The sequence below is a fragment of the Pieris napi genome, chromosome W, assembly GCF_905475465.1.
Source record: "Pieris napi chromosome W, ilPieNapi1.2, whole genome shotgun sequence".
Classification (NCBI taxonomy): Eukaryota; Metazoa; Arthropoda; class Insecta; order Lepidoptera; family Pieridae; genus Pieris; species Pieris napi.
In genome coordinates this window covers 1,568,933-1,592,898 of record NC_062258.1, presented here as the reverse complement: position 1 = coordinate 1,592,898, position 23,966 = coordinate 1,568,933, and the positions used below count along the sequence as shown (strand labels likewise).

General features: G+C 39.7%; 1 protein-coding gene across 1 annotated transcript in view; it reads left to right on the top strand.

The window, feature by feature from the left end:
* The window catches only part of LOC125062072 (low-density lipoprotein receptor-related protein 4-like), an 84,639-nt gene extending 63,682 nt beyond the window's left edge, over positions 1-20,957 (top strand). Inside the window, exons 33-35 of the mRNA XM_047667671.1 lie at positions 18,278-18,370; positions 18,508-18,659; positions 18,749-20,957. Coding sequence (XP_047523627.1) covers positions 18,278-18,370; positions 18,508-18,659; positions 18,749-18,880 — 377 coding nt within the window. The 3' untranslated portion in view covers positions 18,881-20,957. The remainder of the gene's footprint in view (positions 1-18,277; positions 18,371-18,507; positions 18,660-18,748) is intronic.
* The last annotated feature ends 3,009 nt before the right edge of the window (positions 20,958-23,966 follow it).

Here is a 23,966-nt window from a genome sequence, read left to right as displayed (position 1 = left end):
TTTCCTGAAATTTTACTTAACATGTAGATATAACCTTTTGGGTAGACACTCCTCAATTAATACAGACATCACAACATACTCACAGCCTCACCTACACCACAACAAACACTCAGTTAAAAGAAAAAATTAAGGCAAAAGAAAGGAATTTAATGTATTCCGATGAAATGGGTCAGGACATGGGTTCTATTGTACAATTAAATGATGGCCAAACATTTATAAACAGCTGCTATCCCAATGCCACTTTTAAAAACATTGTGAAAAATCATATTATCAAAAACAATGATAATTGAAAATGACACAAGATATATTCCTAATCAAACATTGCATACATTGGCATTGCATATAGTTTTTTACTACAAAGGGTAGATATTATTACCTACCTGCTTTCTTAAAAAGACAGATAGCTGTTTCGCTATCATATTTTATACAGATGACAGCCAAGAATTTGGCTAGACCCCTTGCTTCTATTAAGCAAGCATTAGATTATAAGACCTTGGAAGAAATTCCAAATAATATTTATTTAAATTAGATAATAGGACAACAGAGCACCACTCTTGCAATAATAAGGTAAGTATATTATGTGATAAAAGTCATTCCCAAAAAATTATTGTGGTACATCAAAATATACAGGGGATGAAAAATAAAGAATTAGAAATTGAACTATTCTTGAATAGTCAAAAAATAGACTTTTTGTGCATAACAGAGCACTGGCTAAAAAAATATGAAGTTTTGTTTAATTTTTGTAACCACAGGGTTGGTAGTGTGTTTTGCAGAGAAAATGCAATTCATGGTGGCTCATTAATCCTAATTAGTAAAAAACTTAAATGCAAAGAAAGAAAGGATATTATCAGCCTCTCTGTAGAACTAACTATTGAAATCTCCTGTGTGGAACTGGAGCAATTCATTGTTGTATGTCTATATTGTCCTCCATCAGCTGTCTATAATAATGTTGAAAATGTATTAGAGGAGATATTGTGTAAATTAGTAAAGTGTAATAAAGGGCTAATTGTGTGTGGGGACTTTAATGTCAATTTACTTTGTCATTCTAATTCAAGTGTACGCATACTTAGTCTTTTTCGTTCATACAATTTAATAAATCAATTTCATTCACCCACAAGAATAACAGCTAGCACCGCAACTTGTATAGATAATATATATAGTGACATAGCCCCTTTGAATGTTTGTATTTTCAATAGATTTAAATCTGATTACACTGGTCAATGGTTTGAATTCCAATTAAGGAAACAAAAAACATGTAAAAAGAAGAAAATTGTGATAACTCCTATTACAAATGACCGTTTGGACAGATTTAGAGAAGCATTGGTCTATAGGATGCTATTTCTGTGTGGCAACTCATCCCCTAATAATTTATACAATACTTTTTTGGATCATTTATTGATGAATACAAGAAAGTATTTACTCAAAAGACTTTATTGGTCTCTGAGAAAACAAGTTTCTGTGACTGGGCAAATGAGGAGTTACACAGGAAAAGGTTAAAATTATATGAAATGTATGACGAAAAGCAATATAACACTAGTGTGGAATTTAGGGAATATGTTAGGTTGTATTCAAATAATTTCAAAAAAGATTGCAAAATTGCAAAATCACAATATGTAAGTTAAAAAATAAAAAATAGCATGGATAAAGTAAAAGCTACCTGGAAAATAATAAATGAAGAATCAGGTAAAACGTCTGACAAACGAACCGATTATATGTTAAAAGTTAAAGGGAGAGTTCTTTACAAATGTACCACTAAATACGACCAACTCCCTAGATTCTTCACCTGCTGCTGCGATCTCATTGCTAGAAAAATGTCTACCTGAATGTAATATTAAATTTCAGTTTAAACATATAACTTGTAATGATATCGTTAAAACTTTTAAGCTTATTAATTTAAAAAAAAGTAAAGATATAATGGGTATGTCAACAGTCATTTTAAATTCCATTATTAATGTAATAAGCTCTGAATTGTCTATAATTTTTAACAGATGTATCGATTGTGGAGTCTTTCCGGACGAAATTAAATTAAGTAAGATTACACCGTTGTTCAAGGCAGGTAGTGAGTCTGATCCGTCAAACTTCAGACCTGTTTCCGTGCTCCCTGCGTTGAGCAAAGTTTTTGAAAAGATAATGCTAGACCAGCTTTCTTTACATTTTAATAAAAATAAACTCTTACATAATAAACAGTATGGTTTCACTAAGTGTCGCTCCACAATCGATACCGGTGTGAAGTTGATTTCGGACATATTTAACGCCTGGGAAGAATCATATGATGGAGTCGGCGTCTTTTGTGACCTGTCAAAGGCCTTTGACTGTGTTCATCCTGATATACTCGTTGGAAAGCTTCAACACTATGGCGTTGATGGCAAAGCTTCCAGCCTGATGAATTCATATTTAAAGGGAAGGATCCAAAGAGTTCATGTCAATGGAGTCACCTCTCCGGGTTCGCAGGTATCAATGGGCGTCCCCCAAGGATCGATTCTCGGGCGTTTCTTATTTCTGATTTACATAAATGACCTCCCATTCTTTGTCAACGAAGTTCATGAGATGGTATTGTTTGCTGATGACACTTCACTTCTATTTAAAGTGAATAGGAATAACGTATTATTGGACGATGTAAACAATTCTATCTCTCGTATATTCAAATTCAAATTCAAATTCAAAAATCATTTACGTAGGTAACACAATGTACACTTGTGATTCGTCATTAAAGAAATAAATATTAATGCTTCTAATTTTACATTTACTGCCAGTTCTCAAATCAAGGGCGTAGAACGGAAGAGAAGAACTGGCAATAAACTCTCCGCCACTCTTTTTAATCGCCATGTTTTTTTTTTTTACACAAAGTTTGTAAGGAGCTGCAACCATTACACCATGTTCCACATGACATTTTAAGTAATTAATAATAATAGCATAAATAAAAACAAAGACTTGTCCCCTATCAGCAGGAGGCATGGTGAAATAGGAGCACGCACTTACATTCTCGTGGGAACAGCACGCAAACACATAGTCAAAATAATTAACATCACCGCATACACGAATTCAAGTACGACCAGTCACCACAAGTAGCACCCGTTCACGAGTATGACGCATGGCCAGCCATCGGCCCCCTCGCCATATTTTAGGGAGAGAGACAACCCGACGCATGGACGCCGCCACAAGCAATGACATTTAAGCGAGCATGACGATCCTTGAAATGTGGACTTGGCTACATAAGAAAATAATAATAATACTGAAATAATTGGATACCACATGGATCACGGTTTGTTCCCACTTTACATTAAAACAGTCGTGGATGTTGACGATCGCCCCAGAGTCTGGAAATGCAGCCGAGAGATTCAGTCGTGTTACCTATAATATATACTGGAGCAACTCATATCCAAGCACTAGGATCGTTTAAATATTCATTTATATTATAATAAGCCTTAGCAAGCAGTTTTACTTTAATGTACGATTTAAATTTATTTATTGACAACGCTTGTATCTCACTAGGGATTTTGTTGAAAAAACGTATACAATTGCCTTGGAAAGAATTACTCGTTTTATGGAGCCTTCTGGTTGGTGCGCTAATTTTGTCTTTATTACGAGTACTATAATTATGGAAGCTACTATTCTTTTTAAAGATATCTATATTTTTCCGCACATACAAAATATTCTCATAAATGTATTGACTTGCCAGTCAAAATATGTAATTCCTTAAATTTGCTTCGGACCGACTCCCGTGGGGACAACCCACAGATCGCTTTTATAGCCCGCTTTTGCACTACAAATATCGATTTAATGTCAGCTGCATTACCCCACAAAATAACACCAAATGACATAATACTATGAAAATAGCTGAAATAAACAAGCTTTGCTGTGTTCTCATTCGTAAGATCGCGTATCTTTTTTACTGCGAACGCTGCGGAACTTAGCCTATTCGAAAGACCTTCTATGTGTCGGCCCCACTGGAGTTTACTATCTAAAGTAATTCCCAAGAACACCGCATTATCAACAAAGTCTATTTCCTCGTCTTTAATTATTATTTGAGAATGACTACTTTTTACATTTGTAGTTACAAATTTAACACATTTTGTCTTCTTTTCGTTTAACTTAAGATTATTTGTATTAAACCAGTGAACTACACTGGAGATGGCACTGTTTACGATATCAAGTGATGGATTTTGTCGTTTCACTTTAAATAAAAGCGAAGTGTCATCAGCAAACAGTACTATCTCGTGAAGCTCCTTTACTAGAAATGGCAAGTCATTTATATAGACGAGGAATAAGAAGGGACCAAGTATGGAGCCTTGCGGTACTCCCATAGTAACAGAGGATCCCTGTGATATAACTCCATTTACATTTACCTTTTGAATTCTATCGCTCAGGTATGATTCCACAAGATTTAGCGCTTTTTCGCCAATGCCATAGTGTTGAAGTTTCTTGATTAGGATTTCGTGATGGACACAGTCAAAAGCCTTTGATAAGTCGCAACATACTCCAATGGCATCATGAGAATTTTCCCAAGCATTTAAAATCTCGGAAATTAATTGAATGCCAGCATCTGCTGTGGAGCGACCTCTTCTAAAACCATACTGCTGGCTATGCATAATTTTATTATTATTAAAATGTATCAATAATTGTTCAAGAATGATTTTTTCAAAGATTTGAAGACTCAAAGCCGGCAGCACAGATATGGGTCTAAAATTTGTGGGGTCCGAAGTGCTGCCCGTTTTGAATAACGGTGTAATTTTACTTATCTTCATCTGGTCTGGAAAGACTCCACAATCTATAATCAATTTTCCTAGTGGGAGTGCCATGCTGTTGCCTTCGGGCTTCAGCCAAATGGGCAGGCACGACCGGGGCAGTACCACTGTCTCTTAGAAAACCGGCGTGAAGTGATGCAATAGGCTCGCCTTATTGTACTTGCATTTCGTGCGGTGAGAGAGACTCCCGGAGCCCATCCCCCCCTTCCCCATATGTAATATGAAGGTGCAGAAAAAAGAGAATCTACTCCAGGGGGGTACCACACGCGCTCGCGTTGGAGAATCCCCCTCTGGGCGTCCAACACCGGGACACGGAGCACCCGGTGGTGGACGCACAGGCTGCCCTTCGTATTCTGGGGGGGGCAATTCTGCGCTCAACAACAGAAACAGTTATCGTTCTCGGGGCAAATGGAGCAATTCAACGCTCGCCGTGGACTTCACGAATGTTAGGGGGCTCAATTCCAATATCAACGCAGTCCACTACCATTTGGAGACTGCGAAGCCGGCCTTGCTCTTTCTTACCGAGACTCAGATTTCCTCCCCGGCTGATACTTCCTACCTCTCCTACCCGGGGTACAAATTGGAACATTCATTTGTGCCACGGGCGGGAGTCTGCGTGTACGTCAGAGAGGATATCTGTTCTCGTCGCCTCGGGACGCTTGAAGGAAGGGACCTATCTAACCTCTGGCTGCGCGTAGACTGCGATGACCATCCGCGATTCTACGCATGCCTGTATAGGTCCCATAGCGGAAATACCGAACCTGACCGACTCATTGAGCACATCCAAATGGCTACAGATTCCCTGCTCGAAAGGGTTCCTACCGCTGAAATCGTGATACTTGGCGATTTTAACGCCCACCATGCCGATTGGCTCGGCTCTGAAACCACCGATCACGCGGGAAGATCCTTTCACGACTTTGCTTTAGCCTACGACCTGGTCACAAATGGACCCTGCGATTACGCGAATACCAGATGTGGATGGTCATAAACCCTCTTTGTTGGACCTTCTGCTGACTTCACATCCGGAGAATTATCAAGTCTCTGTTGACCCGCCATTGGGTTCATCAGATCATTGTGTGGTCCGGAGTACTGTGCCATCTACGCGCCCTTCACGGCCCCGCTTTATGGGTTGTCGCCGTATCTGGCACTATAAGTCAGCAGATTGGGACGGGATGCGGTCTTTCTTTGCGTCATACCCTATGTGCTTTTCGCCGGAAGCTCCAGATTCCGTCGCCGCCTCTGTCGCCGAAGTGGTTCTGCAGGGCATGGAACTCTTTATTCCATTTTCTGCGGTGCCGATCGGTGGCAAGTCTCAGCCCTGGTTTAAACGTTCTTGCAAGGCGGCCTCGCGTCAAAAGCGAGAATGCTTTAAGGCATGGGCGGAAGCGGCGAAATCTCGTGATGCCAATACCAGCGAACTTAAAACAGCATATAACTCAGCCTCCAGGTCCTTCAAACGGGAAATCACTAAGGCAAAGTCAGAGCACATTGCCAGATTTGGCGAGAGATTGGCCCAACTCCCTTCAGGGACTCGAGCCTTCTGGTCTCTCGCCAAAGCTGTCCAGGGGAATTTTTGTCAGCCCTCCATTCCGCCACTGCACAGGGAGGATGACTCTCTGGCCCACACTGCGAAGGAGAAGGCCGACCTTTTGGGCTGTCTCTTCGCGTCCAACTCGACTTTGGATGACAGAGGGAGAACACCACCGACCATTTCGTGATGTGATTCTTCGATGCCGGAAATCACATTCCAGCAACGTGCCGTGCGCAAAGCACTATCTTCTTTGGACATTCATAAGTCGAGCGGGCCGGATGGTATCCCCCCAATTGTGCTGCGTACTTGTGCTCCTGAGTTGGCTCCGGTCTTAACGCGCCTTTTCCGGTACCTGTACTTGCTCGGCACTGTCCCGAAGTGCTGGAAGACCGCTTCGATACATCCGATCCCAAAAAAAGGCGATCGCTCTGATCCGTCCAACTATCGCCCAATAGGTATAACCTCCTTGTTCTCCAAAATAATGGAAACCATTATTAATTGCCAGCTCTTGAGTTATCTAGAAGGCCACCAGTTGATTAGCGATTCTCAGTACGGCTTTCGTCGTGGTCGCTCAGCTGGTGACCTCCTTGTATACCTTACACATAGGTGGGCAGAGGCAATTGAGTCCAAGGGGGAGGCGCTGGCGGTAAGTTTGGACATAGCGAAAGCCTTCGATCGGGTGTGGCACAGAGCACTGCTCTCGAAGCTTCCAGCCTATGGGCTACCCGAGAAATTATGCGATTGGATCTCCAGCTTTCTGGCCGATCGGAGCATCAACGTCGTCATCGACGGAGCATGTTCCGACCTTAAACCCGTGAACGCTGGGGTCCCACAAGGCTGTGTTCTATCCCCGACCCTGTTTCTTCTGCATATCAATGATATGTTGCAACTTAGCAACATTCGTTGCTATGCGGATGACAGCACTGGGGATACTTTTTACACTGGCCGGGCAGGTATTTCTCGGGCAGTTGTCGATGAGTACCGGAACAAACTTGTGTCTGAAGTTGAAACTCTACTACGTGGAGTCTCAGACTGGGGCAGACTAAACCTAGTCCAATTTAACCCCAAGAAGACACAAGTTTGCGCGTTTTCCTCTAAAACAGCACCCTTTGTCGCTACTTCTCTTTTCGAAAACACTCTTCTTAAAGCCACAGCCAGCATTGGAATACTTGGCGTTGACATATCGAACGACGTTCAGTTTCGCGGTCACTTGGAGGGAAAGGCTAAATTAGCCTCCAAAAAGCTTGGTGTGCTCAGCAAGGCGAGGCGGTACTTCACTCCGGGCCACCGCATGCAACTATATAAAGCGCAAATTCGGCCCCACATGGAGTACTGCTCTCACCTCTGGGCGGGGGCTCCCCAGTACCAGCTCCTTCCACTTGACCGAATACAACGCAGAGCGGTTCGAATCGTCGACGACCAATCCCTCTCCGAGCGGCTTAATCCTTTGGCGTTGCGTAGAGATGTGGGGTCACTCTGCATCTTCTACCGCATTTACCATGGAGAGTGTTCAGAGGAGTTGTTCGGATTAATACCTGCAGCTGAATTTCATCATCGGACGTCGAGACAGAATACGAAATTCCACCCGTATCACCTCGACGTCCGCCGTTCCACAACTGAGCGTTTTTCAAGGCAGTTTTTGCCGCGCACCACCACTATGTGGAACCAGCTGCCCACTGAAGTATTTCCGAACCAATTCGACTTAGGGTCCTTCAAGAAAAGAGCGTACCGATTCCTGAAAGGCCGGCAAGGCACTCGCGAGCCCTCTGGCATTGAGAGTGTCCATGGGCGGCGGTATCACTTAACATCAGGTGAGCCTCCTGCCCGTTTGCCCCCTGTTTTATAAAAAAAAAAAAAAAAAAAACATTCATTAAATATTATAGCCAACTCTGAACTGATAGTATTGATTACTGATTGTAAAATGAAAACAGATACATCCCAAAGATCTTTAGTTTTTTTTATGTTTAGCTGTTTAAATGTTTTTATAATGTCATTGCAGCTAATGCGGCTAAATACAAACTTATGATTGCATACAGGAACATTCTTTTTCAATAATAAAAGGGCGGCTGATGGTGAAGAATTTAAAACGCTGGTTGTATTTAAAGGAATGTTAGTAAAAAACTCTTCAAATGCAGAGGCTACTTCGAGGTCGGAACTAATTACTTTGCCGTTTATGTTCACTTTAAATTCAGTATCCTTTCTGGAGGTTCTTCCAGTCTCCTCGTTTATAATTTTCCAAGTAGCCTTTATCTTATCAGAGCTGTTGTTTACTCTAAGACTTAAGTGTTTCGCCTTAGCGATTCTACACTCTTGCCTAAAACTTTTTGAGAATATCCTAACATAAGTTTTAAATTCTTCACTGTCATTATACTGTTTTTCATCATACAACTCATACAATTTTAGCCTTTTTTTGTGTAGCTCCGGAGTTGCCCAGTCACAAAAGGTAGGTTTCTCCGAGACCAAAAAAGTCTTTGGAGAGAACACATTTTTGAATTCACCAATAAATGAATCAAAGAATGTGCTATATAAATTATTAGGGCATTGGTTACTACGCAAAAATGGCATTTTAAATATCAAATTTTTCCTAAATCTGTCTAACCGATCGTCTGTTATAGGAATTGTGCATATTTTCTTTTTTTGATCTTTACATTTTAGTATTTCAAATTCAAGCAATTGACCAGAGTGGTCAGATGTAAGTTTGTTGATAATACAGGCGTTGAGAGGAACTATATTACTATAGATATTGTCAATACATGTTGCCGTGGTGGCTGTTACCCTAGTTGGTACAATAAAAGTATTAATTAAACTATATGATTTAAACAGATTTAACAAACGTTTACTTGAACTACAGTTGTCAAGCAAATTTACATTAAAGTCTCCACTAACGATCAATTTTTTCTTGGATTTTTGCAATTTGTACAGAACCTGCTCCAATATTTTTTCTAAACTATCATATTGAGCTGAAGGAGGGCTATACAAACTAACAATGATAAATTGCTCCAGCTCCACACAAGATACTTCTATAAGGCGTTCCACAGAGAGGCTCACTATGTCCTTCCTTTCTTTAAATTTTAATTTTTTACTAAGCAATATTAATGAGCCACCGTGTATTGCATTTCCTCTGCAGAACGAACTACCAATCTGATGATTACAAAAATTGAACAAAAGTTCACATGTCTTTAAACAGTGTTCTGTAATACACAGTATGTCAACATTTTCACTGCTCAAAAACAACTCAATTTCTAGTAATTTACTTTTCATGCCTTGTATATTTTGGTGAACCAGATTGATAGTATTGTTCTTAAATTTACTTAGCTTACTTTCTAATTCTAGGCCAGAGAGACTCTCTGTTGTCTTAGTGTCTAATTTAAATTAGATATACTATTTCTTGGAATATCTTCCAAGGTCTTACTAACTAAAACCTGCTCAATAGAAGCAGGTTGTCTAGCCAAATTCTTGGCTGTTATATACAATAAATATGATAGCGAATCAGCTATCTGTCTTTTAAAATATGTAGGTAGATTATATCTATCCTTTGTCAAAAAATAATTATTACAACTAATGTACCTATTGGTATCAATTAGTGTAAAGTTTTTATTGTACAATGTTAATGTGTGCATTGTCTGATTTAAAATATGTCTCGCATTATTTTCATGCTGACTAAAGTGTTTACTATAAGGGAATGTAAACATAATTAGATTTTTAGTATTAAGTAGGCACAATTTTTCATAGCAGCTAATAAGCTCCTTTTTGTTTAGATTCCCTCTATTGCCTATAAATATAATTTGATTATCCGCTTTACTGGAAGTCTCTCTTACAATGTTCTTTAAAATATATTTAAAAGTAGCGTTTGGGTAACAGCTGTTTATAATATGTTGTTCCTTATTTAAAAATTGGCTCATTTGATGGCCTATTTGGTCTGTGTACTGTACATTAAATTTAGCTTTGAAATATATATATAGTTAACTGGTTTAATGTAAATAACTTACTGCTTAATGAGAATAAAACAAAATGTATTAGATTTACAACTACTAGCGTAAAGCGAGATATTGGTAACCTGAAAATTAAGGACAGTGAACTAAACTTGTTGACAAAACTGTTTTTCTAGGCATAACAATAGATAGTAAACACCAATGGGGCCCACACATAGAGACTCTTTCGAATAGGCTGAGCTCTGCATCATATGCAGTAAAGAAAATCCGACAGTTTACTGATAAGGACATAGCTACTTTCATAGCGTTATGTCGTACGGTATGTACGGTATGTACGGTACTGTGGGGTGCTACTTTTTTTTTTTTTTTTTTTTTTTTTTTTTTTTTTTTTTTTAACGTCAGGAAATGCTTTTACGCATATCCCTGCTGAATTTTACTCCAGCAGGGATTATGTGGGACTCAGACATAATATTTACACACCTACCCACTAAAACCTGACGGATGCCTTCGGCTCGCCAAAGGGCGGAGGCAGGTAACAGCTGTGCCCTATCCTTACCCCCGCCAAACGCGAATGCCACAATATCAACGTGACTCCTCCCACGAACAAATCATCAGCATCTTAACTTAGGGCAGACGTGCGAAGACGTGGCGTCGCTGCCCCAGTCGTCGTTTTCTTACCGGCGGAGCATCAGAATTGTTTTCGCGCTGACGCTCCGCATTCTCTTTCTCAGTCATGACGGCCTCACAAAAAGCCTTGAAGGCATTCCATGGGCCGTCATTGTCAGCTTCCACCATTCTTTGGATAATTAGTGGAAGCGACAGATTGCCAACAATGCTATCAGCAAGGACCGAGCGAAAGCCGTCCCAAGCCGGACACTCCTCAACAGTGTGCCTCACCGTATCCTCTCTACAGTCACAATGATGACAAGCAGGTGTCGCCTCTCTCCCAACGATTCGATGCAGGTAGCTCCCAAAGCATCCATGCCCAGAGAGAACCTGAACGAGCCGATAGGAAAGCGATCCCCACTGTCGGTCCACCCAGTGTTTCAAGAAGGGACGAATAAGATCAACGGTTTGTAAACCAAACCGACATTCACTTAACTCATCCCTCCATTCTAGCAAAATAAGGCGGCGATACTCCTCCTTCCAGACCTTGACTACCTCCAGAGGTGGGTCAAAACCACCACTCCTGGCTTCAGCTCGTCGTTCAGTGGGGTGCTACTGCAGAGGTTCAATCCATATTTGTGCTGCAGAAGCGGGCTGTTCGGGGTATTTGTTATGTTTCTCCTAGGGAGTCGGTACGGAATAAGTTTAAGGAATTAAATATTATGACACTATCTGGTCAATATATTCTTGAAGCCTTGTTGTATGTCAAAAAAAATATAAACGATTTTAAAACAAATGGTGACTTTCACCAGTATAATACGCGAAATAGAACTAATTTGAGTGTACGACCAACCAGGCTCCAAAAGATAAACCACTCCTTATATGGAAATTGTATTCGTTTTTACAACAAACTCCCAAGCGAAATTAGAGAATTATCCCTACTAATATTATAAATGCGAAAGTAACTCTGTCTGTCTGTCTGTCTGTCTGTTACCTTTTCACGCCTAAACCGCTGAACCGATTTTGATGAATTTTGGTATAGAGATAGATGGAACCTTGGGAAAGGACATAGGGTACTTTTTATCCAGATCCCGATCCCGATCCCGGAATTATACGGGTGGAAACGCAGAGTGCAGTTGTGTATCGTATATCCCTACTAAATGAATTTTGGTATAGAGATAGATGGAACCTTGGAAAAGGACAAAGGCAACCTTTTATCCCGATCCCGATCCCGATCCCGTAATTATGCGAGTGATAGATAACGCAGGGTGCAGTTATGTATCGTATATGCCTACTAAATGAATTTTGGTATAGAGATAGATGGAACCTTGGGGAAAGACATAGACAGTCTGTCTGTTTCGTTTTCACGCCTAAACCGCTGAACCGATTTTGATGAATTTTGGTATAGAGATAGATGGAACCTTGGGAAAGGACATCTTTACTTTTTATCCCGATCCCGATCCCGGAATTATGCGGGTGAAAACGCGGGGTGCAGTTATGTATCGCATAATTCAAATACTCCTAGCCAGCTTTTAGAATACTTTCTGCCTGACATGTCCATCAGGCCCATCGGCCTATACACTATGAATGTGTGAGTGTGACGATGCATGGTGTGGTGTGGCGGGGCTGGCGGGCGCGGGCGCGCTGCGCGGCGCGGCGGCAAAGACGTGCGGGGGACGCGGATGGCTCGGTGGGAGGAGTGTAGATCACAAAGTATGCTTACCCGAACGGGCAGACACGTGAGGGCAGACGTCGTTGGCGGACGCATGCGATATCTACAATTTTGAGCTGCAACGTATTCGCTTTCTTTACGTTTTCATTGGTGTTTAGGGTTTCTTGGATAAGCATTTTGTGTTATTTACTTAGTTGTTTTGGTTGTTATTATTAGTTTAGCATAAGTTAGTAGTAGGTAGAATTATAGTTAATAGGTAAAATAAATACTTTAATTCATTTTTTAGGATAGGTATAAAATTGTAGTAGATTAGTAGGCAGGTTTTTTTAAGTTTTTTCACATTTAGTAAGTAGTTACGGTACCTAAGAAGGTCAGCATAGTTTTTATTGAGTATTAATAGGTAAGTAATGTTGTTTTGTGAATAAAATAGTTCCAGTAGTTTCGCATATAATTTTATCGATTCATTTTGTTTTTATTCCATGTGGATAGTATATTTTTTTTAACATTTAGTTTTAGTTTAGCAATTCGTTTTGTTTTTGTTTTATTTCATGTGTATAAGTACCTACCTTAAGTATAGTTTCGTACTCAGTACCTTTAACTAAATTTTTTTGTCAGCTAAAGAATTTTTTTTTGCATAAGTACTTACCTGTTTTTATTACTTTAGGTAGGTAACTGGTTAAGTAATATGCCTCGCAAGCGTAAATCTAATTTAGCGCGTAGCTCTAAAAGAGCTCGAACTGCGCAAGTAGCTAGATCCCAAGAATCTGAGGAGCAGACTCAGGCCCGGCAGATTTTAGATGCTGAGCGACACGCAACGCAAAGAGCTGCCGAGACCTATGAACAAACTCAGGCCCGGCAGATTTTAGATGCTGAGCGACATGCAACGCAAAGAGCTGCCGAGACCTATGAACAAACTCAGGCCCGGCAGATTTTAGATGCTGAGCGACACGCAACGCAAAGAGCTGCCGAGACCTATGAACAGACTCAGGCCCGGCAGATTTTAGATGCTGAGCGACACGCAACGCAAAGAGCTGCCGAAACCTATGAACAGACTCAGGCCCGGCAGATTATAGATGCTGAGCGACACGCAACGCAAAGAGCTGCCGAGACCTATGAACAGACTCAGGCCCGGCAGATTTTAGATGCTGAGCGACACGCATCATTGATAGCTGCAGAGATGCCAGAAGAATCCCAAAGACGACGTGTGTTAAATGCTGAACGGCAGTCAGAAAGGAGAAATGCGTTTACAATGTATACATGGGGAGCATTCCACAATGCTGCTTTTGATTATGACCCATCGATTGAGTATAATAACCATCGATTACTTCTCATAGGTGGAATGGATAAAAAATGTATACATTGTGAAGCACTCAAGTGGAAAGAAGAAACTCCGGGTATGTGTTGTTCTGGTGGCAAGGTTTCAATTCCAATACTTGGAGAACCAGAGGAACCATTGAAGTCTTTACTTTTAGGTGATAACAACGAATCGCGGCGTTTTTTAATCAAAATAAGGAAATATAATTCATGCTTTCAAATGACGTCATTTGGTGTAGAAAATGAGGTGGTTATGCCTGGGTTTTCATCTACTTTTACAATCCAAGGTCAAATCTATCATAGGATTGGTTCTTTGCTTCCTACAAATAATGAGCAACCAAAATTTTTACAGATTTATTTTATGGGAAATGAAAACGACGAGGTTGACCGCAGGTGTCAAAACATTCAATTAGTAGAAAAGGATATTGTCTTAAAGATTCAGAGAATGTTGCATGAACATAACCGCCTAATAAACACTTTCACAACAGCCTTAGAAAGAATGCCGGGAGATGATTATAAGTTGGTGATTCACCCAGATCGTACACCAAGTGGGGAACACGAAAGACGATATAATGCACCTTTAATAAATGAAGTCGCAGCCATGGTTTGTGGTGAACAGTTTGCTTCCCGTGATATAGTTTTACATGCCCGTGATAACACACTAACTAGGGTGCCGGATACACATAAATTTTACGATGCGTTACAATATCCGCTAATATTTAGCAAAGGGCAAGAAGGGTATCACTTTCAAATTCCACAAGTCGATCCTGTAACTGGCCTGCCCTTGCCTAACAAAAAGGTATCATGTATGGACTTTTATGCCTTTCATATCATGATTAGAGAAAATGATTTTAATATTATATCACGATGCAGGCAACTGGCCAATCAGTTTTATGTTGATATGTACGTTAAGGTAGAAAGTGAACGATTACGATACATAACATTAAATCAAACTAAATTAAGAGCAGAAAATTATATCCACCTTCAAGACGCAGTAGCGAATGACGCTAATCTAAATCCAAATGATATTGGTAGAATGATAATTTTACCGTCTTCATTTGTAAATAGTCCGAGGTACTTACACGAATATACTCAGGATGCGTTTGCTTATGTACGTACATATGGTCGCCCTGACTTATTCGTTACGTTTACTTGCAACCCAGCATGGCCGGAAATAGTAAATGAATTAATGCCGGGTCAAAGCGCGATTGATAGGCATGATGTAGTCGCAAGAGTTTTTAGGTTGAAAGTTAAAAAACTTATGTCTGTTATTTCCAAAGGCAGAATATTTGGAGAAGTGATCTGCTTTATGTATTCCATAGAGTGGCAGAAGCGTGGCCTACCACATGTCCACATATTATTGTGGTTAAAAGACAAGTTGAGACCCGATCAAATTGATAATATTATCAGCGCAGAAATACCCGATCCAAGCACTGACAAGACACTTCATGATATTATAGTTAAAAACATGATTCATGGTCCATGTGGACCTGAAAATCCTCAGTGCCCTTGCATGAAAGATGGAAAATGCACAAAGAAATTTCCTCGCAAATTACACAAAGACACTGTCCACAGTGAAAACGGATACCCACTCTATCGTAGAAGAGCACCAGCAGACGGAGGTCGAACGGCATCTGTGAAACTACGAAATGTGAGTTACGTCACTATTGATAATAGTTGGGTGGTCCCTTATTCCGCTATTCTATTAAAAATATTTAACGCCCATATAAATGTTGAGGCTTGCAGTTCAGTGCGCGCTATCAAATATATCTGCAAATATATTAACAAAGGCAGTGACCCCACCGTTACACATCTAAGTGTACACTTAGAGAACGGTGAACGAGTTTATTTTACAGAAGATAATTTCCACGAGCGACTATCTACTCGACCAAAAACCACCCTTACAGCTTTTTTTGAACTTTGCATAAGAGATGAGTTTGCAAGAACTCTTATGTATGCTGAGGTACCGAGATATTACACATGGGACGCAACCAGAAAAACTTGGAAACGCCGAATTCAAGGAACTTCGGTTCAGAACTGGCCTGGTGTCAAATCTGGAGATGCCTTAGGACGGGTTTACACAGTCCATGTTACTAACATGGAATGTTTTTGTTTAAGGATGCTTCTACACCATGTGCGTGGGCCAACCTCTTTCAATGATCTCAAAAAATACAACAATCAAGAATTTTCAACATTTCGAGAGGCATGTGAGGCAAGAGGATTATTGGAGGATGACAATCATTGGAATATAACACTGGAAGAGGCTGCACAATGTAGATCAGCGGCCAAGGTGAGAATGCTTTTTGCTATACTAATAGCGACATGTGGGCTTTCAAACCCTCAACAACTGTGGGAAAGGTACAAAATTCAAATGGCCGACGATATTTTACACAGAGTACAACATCATAATTTTTAACGTCAAACGTTACATACAATGATTTCATTTTTAATGAAGCCCTAACAAAGATAGAAGACCAAGTCATAACTATAACTGGGAAAGATTTGTCAGATTTTGGGTTGAGCAGGCCGCAAAGAACTGGGGAAGTTTGCAGTGATATAATAAGAGAATTGAGTTACGATGCTGCTTCTTTACAACAACAAATAACTGAGTCTGTTCCGCGTCTAAATCCAGAACAAAGATTAGTTTTTGAGAATGTTGTGCAAAAAATCGAAAGTGGCGAAGGTGGTTTATTCTTTTTGGATGCGCCAGGAGGCACGGGTAAAACATTTCTTTTAAATTTACTTTTAGCCCAAATTCGTAAAGATAAAGGAGTTGCTGTTGCTGTAGCTTCTTCTGGAATAGCAGCTACGTTACTTAATGGTGGCCGAACGGCACATTCAGTACTTAAACTGCCATTGAACTTAGCTCATGAGGAAATGCCAGTTTGTAACATTACTAAAAATAGTGACCGTGGACGAATGTTACAGCAATGTAAGCTGTTGGTTTGGGATGAATGTACCATGTCCCACAAAAGAGCGATAGAAGCACTAGATCGGACCATAAAAGATATTAAGAGTAACCAAAGTATCATGGGTGGTATGGTGGTACTTTTAGCTGGCGATTTTAGACAGACTCTGCCGGTAATTACTAGAGGCACGCCGGCAGATGAAATAAATGCATGTTTAAAAGCGTCTCCATTATGGGTGCATGTAAAAAATTTTTGTCTGACTACAAATATGCGAGTACAACTGCACAGTGATACACAATTGGTGCAATATGCGGATGCTCTTCTGAAAATCGGAGAAGACCGTATGGAAACAAATAGTGACGGAATGATTACATTGAATCGTGAATTTTGTAATGTTGTCTGTAACATGGATGACTTAAAGAACAACGTCTATCCCGATCTTGCAACCAATATGAAGAACAGACAATGGCTGTGCGAAAGGGCAATTTTAGCACCGACAAACGAAGTAGTGGGGCAGATCAACGAACAAATCATGTCAGATGTGGAAGGTGATTTTGTTGAGTATCTGTCCGTAGACAATGTCATGGACACTGAGCAAGTGACATCGTTCCCTGTAGAATTTCTTAACTCCTTAGAATTATCGGGGGTGCCTTCCCATAAGTTGAGGCTAAAAGTAGGTGTCCCGGTCCTGTTGATGCGAAATCTTGACGCACCAAGAATGTGTAATGGCACACGTCTACAAATTACACACCTGGGACGCAATATTGTGAGAGCAATAATTATGACAGGAACAGCAAAGGGAGAAGAAGTGTTAATTCCCCGTATTCCAATAATCCCTACCGATTTGCCATTCCAATTCAAAAGAGTACAATTTCCCCTGAAAGCAGCATTCGCTATGACGATAAACAAAGCTCAAGGACAGACACTCAAAGTAGCTGGTGTTCATTTAGAAAAAAACTGTTTCTCCCATGGGCAACTGTATGTGGCGTGCTCACGAGTATCGAGTCCACAAAACCTACATGTTTTGACCAAAGAAGGAAAAACAAAAAATGTCGTATACAAAAACGTATTAAACTAAGTTAAGTCAGGGATCAGGGTCAGGAAAAGTCTACCTATGTTAATCTCAATAATTCAATGTGCCGGCTTCATTAGAATCGTTTCATTATAGTTTCAGAGCCTATTCAGTCCAAACAAATTTACACGAAGTAGTAGTTCTACGCAGACGAAGTCGCGGGTAACAGCTAGTCACTAAATAAATTCAAAGCCCTCGTTAAACGAAAATTAATCAACAAAGCTTTTTATAAATTTGAGGACTACTTAAATGATCCTTATCCTTGGGATTGATTTGCTCCAGTTCAAACAATTTGTATGACAATACTTGACGATTAAAAAGAGTGGCGGAAAGTTTCTTGCCAGTTCTTCTTACCCGCTCTACGCCCTTGACTTGCGAACTGGTAGTAAATGTAAATTTACGATTAATTTAACTTGACGATTCAAAAGTGTACTTGGTTACCCACTTGAATAAAGATATTTTGAGTTTGAGTTTGAGTTTGCTACTCCCACTCCAGAATCACAATCTCACACCGGAGCAATCTTCATCGGGGCCTCTGTTGTGGTCATCATCATCATCATCGGAGCTATGGCTATTGGCTTTGTTTGTCGTGAGTATTCTCTCTCACCGAGATGATATTTACAGTCTAATATTCTAGTAAGTCCATAAAGTATGTTAAAAAAGTTTCTGAAAGGAAGCAATACCGACTATACGATTAGGTGTTTTATTTTATGTTTTGCATTACAGTCCGAGTGCTCAAGGACCGTGACGGCGAATTGAAAGAAACCCACCGAGAACCGAGCTACTACATCACTTTTCACAATCCGAATTATGAACCGAATTCACAAGGAAAAAAGAGTTACCGCCTCCACGAAATCCTCAAATACGATAAACAGGAGGTAAAGCTTTGACTTCTAATTAACCTTGTCTCTTATAGGCACGGATGGGAATTAATCTTCAAAATAAACTTAATTAAATTTTGTTGTAGAATCGCGTAAAAAACGTGTACATCCAGGAAGGGACTAGCCTCTTGGCGCCGCCTTCTTCCCAGGAAGACTTGCTAGTCAGGCCGCCCACACACAACGACTTTGAACCCGTCACCTTACACACATTACATTAGCACTTCAATCGCTTGATACTGTAGTTAAAGAGGTGTTAACGAGTCTTAGTGTTTTGCGGGAGATTGTCGAAAATAATTGTCTACAGAGCAACTATTAGTAATTTTATTAGGTTAAAGGTGTTGCCGTCTCGAAGTCATCTCCTGCAAAACTAGCGCTGAACACCTTTAGAATTCCAAAACAGTAAAGTTCCTGACTGGATACATCGTAGTACGTGTAGAACTAGGCAGTACTGCTGTGAAATACGTCAAAGATTGACTGGAAAATAAATCTACGTATATTTGAATTCCTTGTTACTAAATACCTAGGTATATCGTTAAATATCTGTGTCAAAAGTTCGTATCAATTAACCAAGTCCGACGTCCCACAGTACAGTTTAGCCTATGAAAATGGAGTATTTTATGTACCTACTTAGAATTATCTAACTGAAACGATGATCTCACGTTGTAGTCCGTTTCGTAGAAGACGTGTTTAGGCATAATATGTGTCGTTAAGCCTACTTCAGACTGCGATATCCGCCAGCGAAGCTTAAGAATTAACGCACAAGGCGGACCTTGTCGAGGGTGAGTTTTGTAAGTGCGATATCGCAAGTCCCTAAGTGTATTAGAGTATCTCTGTTGTAAGGTATGGTGAAATAATTGGTGTTATTTTTGTACAAGGCGCTTCTCATTCGACTCTCCCTGGCTCACGGGGAGCGAGCGACGAGCCGTATTGTTAGAATTTTACCTTTTTTAATCTGGTGAACAGAAATTGATGGGGATCTGCGATTATTTCTTCCTTTTTGTACATCCCGGTCTTACAATGTACGACACATCGGTGATTATTTTACATTGTTGATGCTTTTTCACTCGGCGCTACTCAAATTTCTCCAAGTCAATATAATAATACTTCATCTATGACAAAATTTATTACCGGTTCTACATATTCAGAAATAAAACTGTTAAAAACTCATCCCCAACTGAATCTTAAACGCTTTAAATATAATTATTTTATATTAATTACGTATTAAGTGAAATAATCGGCATCTTTAGTTCAAATACGACTAAAGTGGCGTCGCGTGGAAGAAGTCTTAGTAATAATTCACCACGATAATATGGTGACAATAAAATATCAATTGTAAATAATTAGTTTTAATTGAGACATTTTTGTCAACCTGTGTAAAATTCATGTAAATATTTTATTTGTATATGATTTTGCTTGATTTTTTTAAAATAATGATCCTGTGTAAGATTTGCAAGCATCTTGCGAACGTTAACTTTCATATCACAATTATTTGTTTAGTAAATAAGATTTACGTGCAAGTTCAAATGAGGATTGATTTCTGATGCGAAGGTGTGACATTCCACAGGGTGATTATAATAAGATAGATAGATTTTAGGACGGATGTCGATAAAACGGATTTACTATTTATTTCATTAATTACTTGGCTACCTCGTTGCTTCAAAGGCTTCTATAGGTTTAGCTCAATCTGTGACTCACGCTTATAGGATTTCCTAAACGTTGTACATAGAAAGGTTAATATATTTTCATGGTAAGAGATATTTATTATTAGATAATTTATAGAACTACCATCGTCTGACGCTCGACGAGCGATCGATTGTTTCGGACGGTAAACTATGATAACTTTGCTATATAAATACGAAAAACTTCGAATCGATCCGCCCCTCTTGTTTGTGACGAGAAATCAATTATTTAGAATTTCCAATCTCACTATGTCGAAGTGAGAAACGGTCGTTTACTTACCTAGAGTTTTATATTATCATGTTTCTATTAGTTTTATGTGGAGATTTTAATCGTTTTGTTATCGTAGAGTGTAAGAGGGAAAACGTCGAGTGCTGTGATACCAGATGCCAGGAAAGAGATGACGGAATTTACGTTTTAATATTTCGAACGTTTTTATCGGTTTCAGACGAGGTGCTAAACGCGCACACAATAAGTTCCCAATTTTATTTCAGCGCATAGTAAGTGCGTTCCGTGCCAAAAAAATCTTCGTTTTTAGCGTCGGTATGAATTCGATTATTAGTCTTAAGTAAATAAACAGCTTTTACACCTTTAAGCCTCCTACAAAGAGGTGTCAAAACTGTTGTCCAATTTATTATTGTACTGAAAGTAATAAATATAAATTATTCAGATGTACTCGTGTTTCATTTGGGACTCTTGGGGGGGAGAGGAATCAAACGACTATTCAAGACATTTTTATTGAACATTCTATGTTACAGACAGCATGAACAACGAACATGTCTCATACACCTAAACAACTTCAACAGTTAATAAAGCCTCAGGTCGTCAAAATTTAGTAAAAAGATGTTTAAAGCATTAGGGTGAGCACAAGAGTCTTCGAGATTTATTTATTTATTTATTTATTAACAGCTCAATGGCCAAACTTAGACTAAAAACAATAAAATACAATTAAGATTTACAAAATTTACAGTACAGGGTAGCATTACCCTCTTATCCCCTCCAGGTACACTCTGAAAGCACAGTATACCACCCCCATAAGCTTCCCAAACAGGTCGCTCTCCGGTGAAGAGTCGAGAAACACATTAAGCAGTGAGAGTAACCGGGGAATGGGCGCTTGTTGTCGCTGGACAGTGCGAGCCGAACGCACAGCGAAAAGGTTATGTTTCCGGCAGCGGCAATATTTGTCCGGAACGTATAGCCTCATGATCTCTCCCAGCAAGTATGCGCTTTCCGTTTCATTCTTAATTACACTCAAACCATACCTGACCACCGAAAAATCCCTACAAAGCTCTAATGAATTATACCCTAACACCCCCATCAAGAACTTAGTAGGGTAGAGGTAAGGAAAGAAATTGTATCTTCTTTTATACAGATTTCTCAGGAACTTTTTTTGCACTCGTTTAATCATATCCCCATAATACCTTTCATAAGAGGACCATATGACGCAGCTGGTTTCGAGAATTGGCCTTACTAATGAAGAATATAGCACCCTAGTGGCAGTGTCCGTCAGACCAACCGAATTTCGCAGGACAAACCCTAATCTCCTAAAAGCAGCATCCGTAATCGTCCGAATATGCTCCGCAAATGAAAGATCGGGTACAAACAGGACACCCAAGTCGCGGACTCTGTCTACGCGCCTAATAACTTTCGATCCTATGCTATAGTCGCAGAGTATTTTATTCGGAGAGGCACTAAAGGTCATCACTTCACATTTGTCATAGTTGAATTGGAGTTTATTTAATTCACTCCAATGCAGCAGTTCATCCAAATCAAGTTGCATACACAGACGATCATTGTCAGTCTCAACTATTTTAAAGACCTTAACGTCGTCAGCAAATAATAGTATTTTGGAATATTTGATAACGCTTGGAAGGTCGTTAATCATTATTAAAAATAGCAACGGTCCCAGGTTTGAACCCTGGCTAATACCAGAAATTGTTGGATAAGGCTGCGAGATATATTGTTCTCTTTAGCTTTTGGGTTTCTAAGAGAACGAATATATTGCCAAAATTGCGTAGGTTTATTAACCAAATTTAATGAGATGGTATGTAAATAGTTAATGTTAGCTTTGCGAATGTCGTTCTTAATGATTGACCTAAGACGTTTAAATTCTAAACACGCGTTATTATCATTAAGAAATTTCCACTGCCAATGGAGCTGCGCTTTAGTTCTTAATTTAGCGATGATTTCATTATTAAAATATACAGGGTAGACCCTTTGTTTAGTTAACTTTCGAAATTTTCTAGGAAAACATTGATCAAAAGAGCTATATAGAATGCTATTAAAATGTTCCACCGCTTCATCGACATCATCAATAGCAAGTAATTCTCTCCAGTCTACGTCCTCTAGAATATAAAATAATGACAAAAAATTTCCTTTATCAAAGTTCCATTCATTTACGTTAGTAATATTCGATGGTTCACGGGTTTGCGCAGGCTGGTAAAATTTGTATTTAAGAGTTACTTTTAAGGGTGGATGATGAGCGTCAATTCGGGATAACTCATCACCTGAATCTACCGCTACCACATTCACACTGCTGTAACTCGACTCTTCACCGGTAAGGACTGCATCTAATACCCTGCCGTTCTTATTCAATATTTTATTGAACTGAGTTAAGCCTATTTCAGCAAGGAAACAGTTAAAATTCATTATACAACTTTCACTACAGCTATAAAAATTGAAATCTCCTAATATTAAAATCTTATTGCTATTACTAACTACCTTTACAATATTACTTACATGATCAAACCAGTTTATATACAATTTTTCAGAAGTTGAAGGTGGTAAATAGACAACACAAACGTATACGTACTGGCCCATAAAATTAAACCTAGCCCAAATATCTTCAACATCGCTGCTTTCATATTCAGGTAAACGCGTCAAATGTAAGGGTGATTTTGACAAAAGCATAACACCTCCTCCACGACGCCCACGGTCTCTGCGAATAACAGACCAGTCGCTATCAATGACTTCGGCGTCACATACAGATCCATCCAGATTTGTTTCTGTTATAGCGACCAATTGAACACCGATAAGCGTTATTAGGTTCGTTCTGAATGTTAGTAATTTCGTTTCAAGGCCTCTCACGTTCTGATAATAGGCAACCAGACTTGATTTTTCATTCTTATTATATAGTGTGTTTATTAAGGGAGTCCTATTTTTCTTTTGGTTTGCCACGAAAATTAGTTTTCCAAGGCTTGACGCATATATTATCCGCCCAGCTCTCTTCCGCCATGACTAGGTTGCCACACTTGGCAGGAACTCCAATTTTAAATGATGCGTAATTTCCGCGGGCGTTAAGAGCTTCTACAGAGATATCTTTGGTCGTACAGATGTTTTCAAGGTGCTCACGAACCTGTTCAACGTTTGTCCCATATTTTAAATAAAACAAATGGTAATAACTCATTTTCTCTGAAGCCTCGAGAGTTGTTGACCCCGGCCGTGCAGTGCCTCGCACAAGATAACGAGTGCTCAACCGTCGACGATTGACCGGCAATTTTACCTCCGTGCAGTTTAAATGATTACAGGAATTCGTTGATCTCTCTGTGATATTAGGTGATTCTATATGTCTCTTAAGAGCTGCTGGCTTGGGCAACTCCTTCACTTCATCAATGGGAGAGGTATGAG